The sequence below is a fragment of the Fomitiporia mediterranea genome (assembly GCF_000271605.1).
Source record: "Fomitiporia mediterranea MF3/22 unplaced genomic scaffold FOMMEscaffold_2, whole genome shotgun sequence".
Classification (NCBI taxonomy): Eukaryota; Fungi; Basidiomycota; class Agaricomycetes; order Hymenochaetales; family Hymenochaetaceae; genus Fomitiporia; species Fomitiporia mediterranea.
Window position 1 is genome coordinate 1530751 of NW_006760387.1, and position 7523 is coordinate 1538273.

Here is a 7523-nt window from a genome sequence, read left to right on the forward strand (position 1 = left end):
TGTGTATTCAATCCAGTCTAGGAACATTCTAGTCAGGAGTGTCTAATCCTATAACCTGTACACTCATAGTTATTCAGGACTATTAGGGATTATAATAAAATTAACAGGATTACAAGTGTAAAAAATAGAAAAAGTAGACTGTTAACTTGAAATAGAAACACACTTTAGTGCTTTTCACTCATTACTGTTACATATAATAAAATAGAAAACAAAGAATATCAACTTAAAATAAAAATATACTTTAGTGTTTTTCACTTATTACTATTGTGTGTAGAAAAATAAATAAAAACATAGACTATTAACTTAAAATAGAAACACACTTTAGTACTTTTTACTTATTACTATTTGCATGTAGAAAAATAGAAAACATAAACTATTAATGTAAAATCAAAATACACCTTAGTGCTTTTTGCTCATTACTGTTTATAAATCAATTAGGAAGGTTTAATTATTACTAATTAAAAGTACTAGTTGAACTCTTTTAAGTAGACTTCTGTGTGTAAGAATACAATGTTTTGTCTTTTTCAAACTCTGCCCTCTGTAAACAGCCTGTCCTACCAATCTTACTCTGTTTATACAGGATCAGGTCTCATTGTTTACTGCTGGTTTGCTCTTGTTAGTTGCACTGAAATACAGACTTTCGTTTGCAATACTATATGTATTTGGATGTTGTAACCGGATTAGGCAATTGACCCGTGTCTGCACGAGATAATGATCCTCTAGACTTCTGCATGCCCTCTCGCTCAATCCAATGAATACGCACGCGCTTCGCCGCCTAGCCGTCTGGCAGCGCACTCTCACCTCTGTTCGTCCCGTAATACGACGAGAATATGCAACGCAAGAAAAAGATCCGCAGCTAGGCGATTACCCACAACTTCCAAACATCTCTCGGGGTACGTTGCCTCCACTGGGATGGTGGGATAACCAGATGCGTCGCAATTTCGGAGACATCGTGCGTCTTTCTATCCATTTCAACATTTACTTGCGGCTTTCTTACCTTTATTTGTTTTCGTTGGGTATCGGAATACGAATGTGTTGATATGAACGGATGGACATGGTCACGTACACGGGAGACAGCCTCATGAAAAGGACGAAATGTACTCGATGTGGGGACCGGATCCCCCTACTCTCGAACCCAGGACGGCGCTATTCAGATTCGGCCTCGGGGTAGCGATGTTTGGCGGTATCATGTTGTTTGCGTACGCTGCGACGCCAGAGTTGAAAGCTGTTCGGCGGCAATACCCGTTCGATGGGCTCGTGAAGGAACTTGGGGGTGTGGAGCAGAATAAGGTGTGTAAGCTACGAGTATGAGTTTGTGTCGTGCCATTGGACTTATGAAGATGCTATTTGTATAGGCCATCCCAGAGTCGCTAGAAGAAGATGCGGAGTAATGTGTTGTTTAGACCAACTTGAATCAACAACTCTTTCTTTCAACTTCGACGCGAGCTCGGTCTGAACGACTAATTCCGAAGCGTACAACAGGATAATAAATTCCGAAGAGAATGGAATAAGTTATTTAAACGCTATAAGCTAACATTCAAATATATACAAGATGAAGCCCATTTCCCGACCTTCCTAGATGTACGGTTTATTCTCGGTATTCGGATTCTTCAGACCCAGAGTCGAGAGCGCCGAGCATATTATCCTCCTCTTCCCCTTTAGCATAGACATTCACTGCTTTGTCACCTTTGAATGCAGGTCTTGGTTTGACGCGTTTCCTCAACGTCATTTCGCGTGCCGGGGCGTCGTCTGGTGCACCTCCAGGTACGAATTCCTCGCTGGTGTCTGAAGGAGAGTCTGCTGTTGACCTAGCTGTGGACTTTCCCTTCGTTTTAGCCCTCGACTTGCGTGTCCCTTTCTGTTTCGTTTCCGACGGTGTGCCAGACCCTTCTCTGTTACCGTCAGAGGCTCCTTTGGCACCACGTTTGCCAGGAGGACCATTCTTCCTTGTCCTCTCCTTCTTTCCTCGAACTATCTCACTCTCCTCTTCTAAGGAGGCCTTCTTCGCTCTCTTTTTCGCAGGCTGTTTCTCCTCTTCTTCACTGGATCCCTCATCTGTGCCTCCCGTGCGTGCTTTTTGAGCCTTGCGATGTGCAGTAACCAAGGCCTGCAAGCGCCGGCTCGCATACGCTTCTCGTCTCCGGGGTTCAGCTGCGCCTGCACCTTCAGAGACTGAAAAGAAGGTATTGAGAGTATCTTGGCGATTTGCTGTTGATTGCTGCGAATTTGAAATTGAAAAGTCAGAATAGCGAACGCAACGTGATAACTTCAAACTCGATTATTACCTGACCGCGCTTGTTCATCCTTTGAATGATTGGCAGCAGTAACTCGTCGACTTTTCCAGCGTTCCATGAGAGTTCGTCGTGGAAAAAGCTGTTCGTTCTGAATTAGCAAATAAGCCACCTGGCAGGAGACACTTGGATGAACCTTCGTAAGCCATCGAGGTCTGGGAGTCCCCACTTAAAGGGCTCTTCTGATGTGTCAACAACGGGATGGTAGTATGCATCTCGCTAATGGATCCCTAAGATTAATCGTCATTAATGATGAGCCAATTTAACTTACCACAGCCGGATTAGGCCAATCACCTGGCAAGTACAGATCCTTAAAGCGCTTTTTCTATGCAAAGCAGCGCATCGGCATGTGCAGCGATTTCACGTTTCGTAATGGGCAAGGCTATCACTTACAAAGCGTCTCCTGAAATTGGAGATATTATCTGATTCCCGGTCCCGTCCAGACTGCACTTTCATCCACCAGTCTTTAAACTTGTGTAACCCATCGTCTCCAGGGAACTCTTGAAGGAGCTCCATCGCAACGACAGGTCCCACACCTGGGAGGCCTAACGTATAATCGCTGCCTAGCAGATAAGCAAGTCGGATCAGCGTTCCGCGATCAAGGCCGAGTTCTCGAGCAAGGTCTGTGAGTAGGAAGCATTCGACAGTCTTGGATTGGTTGAACATATTCTTGTAGACGCGTTTCGCGCCGAAGAGGAAGACGTCAGAGTCATCCGTGATTACGCCGTCTACTAGGCCGAGGTCAACGAGTGCTGCGCATTGTGCTTCTGCTTCCATTGGCGCGGTGATATATGGAATGCCGAAGAGACGAAGCATTGTCTACGTATGAAAGTGAGTTAAACGGTATTCCCGATAACATAATGCGATGATTGTATTGAGCATACCATGATCTGTGCAATCATTGCTTGATTGACGTCTTCGGCATCTCGCATGGCTGCTTTCCGCTGCTCCCGCAGTTGACGGATCTCGTCATCGATCTCGGCCCTTACAGTGTCGAGATCACGACCTCGAACTTGTGCAGCGAAGCGAGCAAATTCACCCGTTTCTTCGTGAACGTTCATTTCATCGGCGGCGTCCCAATCTTCCTCGCGTTTATCAGTATCGTCTTGTCCTTTTACTCCACTTGGAGATGCGGCTCGAGACCAGGCTTCGTCTCCTGACGAATCCTCTGGACTACTGTGATCTACATGTGAAATGACAACTTGTTCAACGTCAGTCTTTGGGACATCTCTTGTTTCATTTTGTTGAGAGAAAGACAGGGATTTCGGCTCGGGCACTGTTATTGGGCCCGATGGAGTGACTCTAATCTCGGTACCTGATGCTACGCTAAACACAGCACCACCCTGAGTCTTTTCGACATCACCAAAAACCACAGTCGTCACAGCAGGGACGTCATTAGTGGTAGTCACTGCACGCTTGAACTGATTCTGAGATGTTGCTACAGGTGAACTTGATGATGCGTCACTGTGTACGTGCTCCAATCTCTGTTGGGCATTGGTCGCGGGATCGTTATTGGCGTAGGCACTCGGCAGCGCCTTGCGTGTAATAGCCTTGGTCTCGCTGATTGTTGAGGTGGACGACACAGGCGACTTAGCAATTTCGGACTTCCTCTGCGGAGTTACTGGAGAGGCCGAGACGACTTCTTTTACCCGGTTCTGTGGTTGAGGGACAGACGGTGTTGTAGATTCATATGGCTCAACTTCCTCCATGTCTTCGTCATCGTCCTCGGATCCGTCGATATCAATGACGGCTTTTTGTGCCGACAAGGCAGGTCTGGATATAGACGGCCGTGGAAACACATCCGTGGATGAACCTCCTGTATTTCGACTAGTATTAGCGAATCGAAGTGCAGCATCCAGCCTCGAAGGTGTATAATCAACATAGAGATCATCATCTGAATCTTCGTCAGTTATCGCATGCGAAACCATTCCGGATGCTTTGTCTGGTACGGCCTTACGGGATTCTTCAAGCGCCTTCCGAAGGTCTTCAGCTTCTTGGTCTTCCAGGGATGCCTGCATAGCGGAGAACATCTCGGCCTCCTCGGTGTTCTCCCAATCATCATCCGTCTCGTACTCCATTTCAACGTTGCCGTCTTCCGTATCGGGAATAAATAGCGGGTCCTTCTTTGGAGAAATCTTCTTTGTTGTGGTTGTATCTTTTGGTCGACCTCTTGCAGCTGCAGATTTTCGGCGACCCTCAACCGCTCCGAGTGCGAGTTCACGTTGATATTCCTTGAGGTCCGGGTCTGCCGCTTGAGGACTAAACAAATGATTTAAATGAAGAGAATGAGAAGCTACGCTATGCGTACGTACATTGTAACTTCCTCCATGTCCATGTCATCGTCACTCTCCTCGTCAGATTTTACGTGCTCATCAGCGTTGTCAAGAACGATCGGCTTGTCCTGTGTACCATCATCCCTGATTCCCAGCACCCAACCACCAAGTTCATCATCATTCCTAATCAATAAATATTCTTTGTTTCTCTCGCTTGCAATGCGGATAGGGATGGTGACGTTTGCTTTACCAATATTATCTGTCGTTTCCAGTAACTGCTGCGTGAGATCGTTGCGTTGCTTGAGGTTCTGAATTTGTTGGTAAGAGAAATCTAGCGGAGATTTTGATTTGCATAGCATTGCTTGAAGCCGTTTGTGTGACGTCTGTCTAGACTTCAACCTTAGGTCGCCGATAATTTCGTACTGTACCTCGGTGGGAAGTTCTCGAAAAGCAGGCGAGTGAACGTTAAGATCTTCCGGACGCATCATGTCGATGAAGGTGCGCAGTTCATCCTCAGTCGCGAGTCGTGGATCTGGTGCGGTTGACCGGGTGACTTTGGCGACCGCTGCATCCATGTCGACCTCTGGAAGACGGTACGGATCGTAGTCTTGCCATCTTGACTTCTTAGCTGAGGAAGGCGCCTCTTTGACTTTACCCTTATTTCTCGCGGGTGTTACGGTTAGGTGCGAGCCATCCAAGTCTTCCAGATAGACAGTATGCTCATCGAGAGAGACCGGTCCTCGAGGCGAACCAGACTTTGTCGAACTTTGGTATAGAGAATGATTGGTTCAAGAACAGGATAGTATTCAGGTAAAACGCACCTCTGGGCATGACTCAATGCCTCCTTTCTCATCTGGGCGGCCAAAAGCTTCTCTGCAATTCTCGCATGGCTTTCAGCGGCGCCACTTTTCTTTTTCTTACGTTCAGCCTGCCAAGTTGAATGTTAAAACGTTTGTGCTGCTTCGCAGTATGTTTTCGACGCACAATGGTCATTCGCTTCAAAGCTGGTGCACCACCATCGAATACAAACACAGGTTTGATGCCATAGAAGAGAAGTTTGCATATTCGACGCAGAAATCCTAGAACATGAGCATTGACGAGACCCCGGCCTTCTTTATCACGCATGGTAGCTTGAAACTGGTAGATCCAGATGCTTGAGTCGATCGCCATGGACTTGCCCTCTGCTGTTTCCAGCCTGTAGGATTAATGCGATTCATCAGAAGTGGCCACATCATCAACAGAGAAAGCACTCACATAACGGGCCTTCCAGCTGGAGAAAGCAAACTCCAGAGTGATTTGACACCCATTGCTCAGAACGCACCCAGTGGCAGGACCTGCAGATTGTATGAAATTCAAGTCTCAGAAGAAAGTTTTCAAGCCGTCAAGAAGTCATGAATAGTTTGAGGCTCTCGCATACTCGCTCATGCAAGCTAGTACCTCCTTTTTATTCTAAAATGGCTTTGTCATCGTCGTCTGAAGTGGAGAATTGAAGGTTGGACGCGTAATGTCACGCTCACGAGGAGCGAGTCACTCAAATCACGGCTCCGAGCACGTGGGAATTGTCTTTGTAATCCTACCATTTTTCAATTGTACAAGAATAGTAAATAATAAAATACTACTTTCATGTGGTAACTGGTGCTCTGGTACACTGAAGTCGTCACTGGTCTGATGCTTTTTATGATAAATTATAAATTAAACCGGTTTCCTCGATCGAGCTCTTTAGGACGTTCCTTCGAGACTTGACTCTTGAGCCAGCTCAGGCAGCCAGTACAAGAAGAACAACCACAAGATGACCAATACTACCGTGACGTACTCAATTTTCTCAGCCATGTCCCATATAAAGAACATGTGGCCTGCCTATGATACAACGCTAGCTGGAGTTGGCTAGTCAGCCGCCTCAAGTCTTCAATGTACATGGGTCTATTTACTATATCCCATTCTTAAGACATCCTTGTTCCTTAAGCGGTTTTAGGAAGTCTCTCAGTGAACAACAGCAAGGATCATAGATACTGTACCCATCTGTATGGGTACAACCGTAACGTGTAACGCAGGGGTGGTTTGGTTGCTAGCAGTAACGTGTAACACATAGCAGTAGTTGCTTTCCCTTAAGGAGCGTTACATAGTTTTAAGCGAGCATTATATTATATAAGACAATTCAAGTGTAGTTTTGTTACTTTTGTATACTACAAGTGTTAGAAAATTTGAAAAACTTATTGGATTGTTATGATTGAATTTATATACTACTGTTACAGTGCCCCATGTGGGCCATTTAAGGCCATTTCTCATATTATTGACTACTACAACTGTTTTACAACATAAAAAATATATAATTATATATTACAACATCTTATATAAAAAACGTTCGTTTTATTTTTGTAAAAAATTGAAAAATAAATATTTCATTGATTTTATAAAATGACAATCCAAAAGTTGTGCTTCAATGTGTCAGACCCACATGTGGGCCACCCGTGGGAAAGAAATTTGCCCACTGTATCTAAGTGCATATTCTCAGTACACAAACTCAGCTTCATTTCAATCTAGACTTAATTGGATAGGAAACAAAGGTAATTCTACTCTATTAGTTATATAAAGTTTATTTACTAATAAAATTTGTGTTTTTATCTACAGGAACAGGCTTATTATAGTAACTTAGGATTATTTACTTATATTCTACTATTTCCCCCCTACTCTCTCCACTCTCACACTATCTCTATGTTTCTAGTATGCTAGTACTTATATACAGTATATTTCTTCCTTTCCTGAGATTTGAGTTGTTGAGTTTGTTTAATAATCTCTCTCTTTATTTAGTTATAAATATTCTACTATTTTACATTAATACTAATCAAGCTCTTTCTCCTTTACTTCAAGCTCACATTCCTTCTCTTTCTGTTATCATAACTATACTACTTTTCAATACTTTATTATATCTATCATGAGGGATGGACACATGTTTTTTTTG

At 44.3% G+C, this 7523-nt stretch overlaps 2 protein-coding genes across 2 annotated transcripts; one reads left to right on the top strand and one right to left on the bottom strand.

Annotated features, from left to right (window-relative positions):
* Positions 1–739: 739 nt before the first annotated feature.
* On the top strand, positions 740–1559 carry FOMMEDRAFT_117264 (uncharacterized protein). Its single transcript, XM_007262653.1, has 3 exons — positions 740–952; positions 1078–1290; positions 1356–1559. Exons 1-3 carry the CDS (start codon positions 752–754, stop codon positions 1389–1391), a joined length of 450 nt encoding a protein of 149 aa, XP_007262715.1. The 5' UTR covers positions 740–751; the 3' UTR covers positions 1392–1559.
* Positions 1560–1588: 29 nt separating this feature from the next.
* FOMMEDRAFT_138414 (PIN domain-like protein) lies at positions 1589–5872 on the bottom strand (the record flags this gene model as incomplete). The annotated part of the gene is made up of 10 exons (XM_007262654.1): positions 1589–2218; positions 2286–2373; positions 2428–2510; positions 2563–2616; positions 2685–3110; positions 3176–4550; positions 4604–5329; positions 5386–5492; positions 5549–5759; positions 5819–5872. Coding segments are annotated over 10 exons (3754 nt in total), but the record flags the coding sequence as incomplete, so codon positions are not given.
* Positions 5873–7523: the final 1651 nt, after the last annotated feature.

What these genes read in the sequence shown, in the direction of transcription:
- FOMMEDRAFT_117264 (XM_007262653.1), top strand. Translation starts at nt 752, where the DNA reads ATGAATACGCACGCGCTTCGCCGCCTAGCCGTCTGGCAGCGCACTCTC. An exon ending in GTCGCAATTTCGGAGACATC is followed by an intron (nt 953 to 1,077) that starts GTGCGTCTTTCT and finishes CACGGGAGACAG; the next exon opens with CCTCATGAAAAGGACGAAAT. An exon ending in GGGGTGTGGAGCAGAATAAG is followed by an intron (nt 1,291 to 1,355) that starts GTGTGTAAGCTA and finishes CTATTTGTATAG; the next exon opens with GCCATCCCAGAGTCGCTAGA.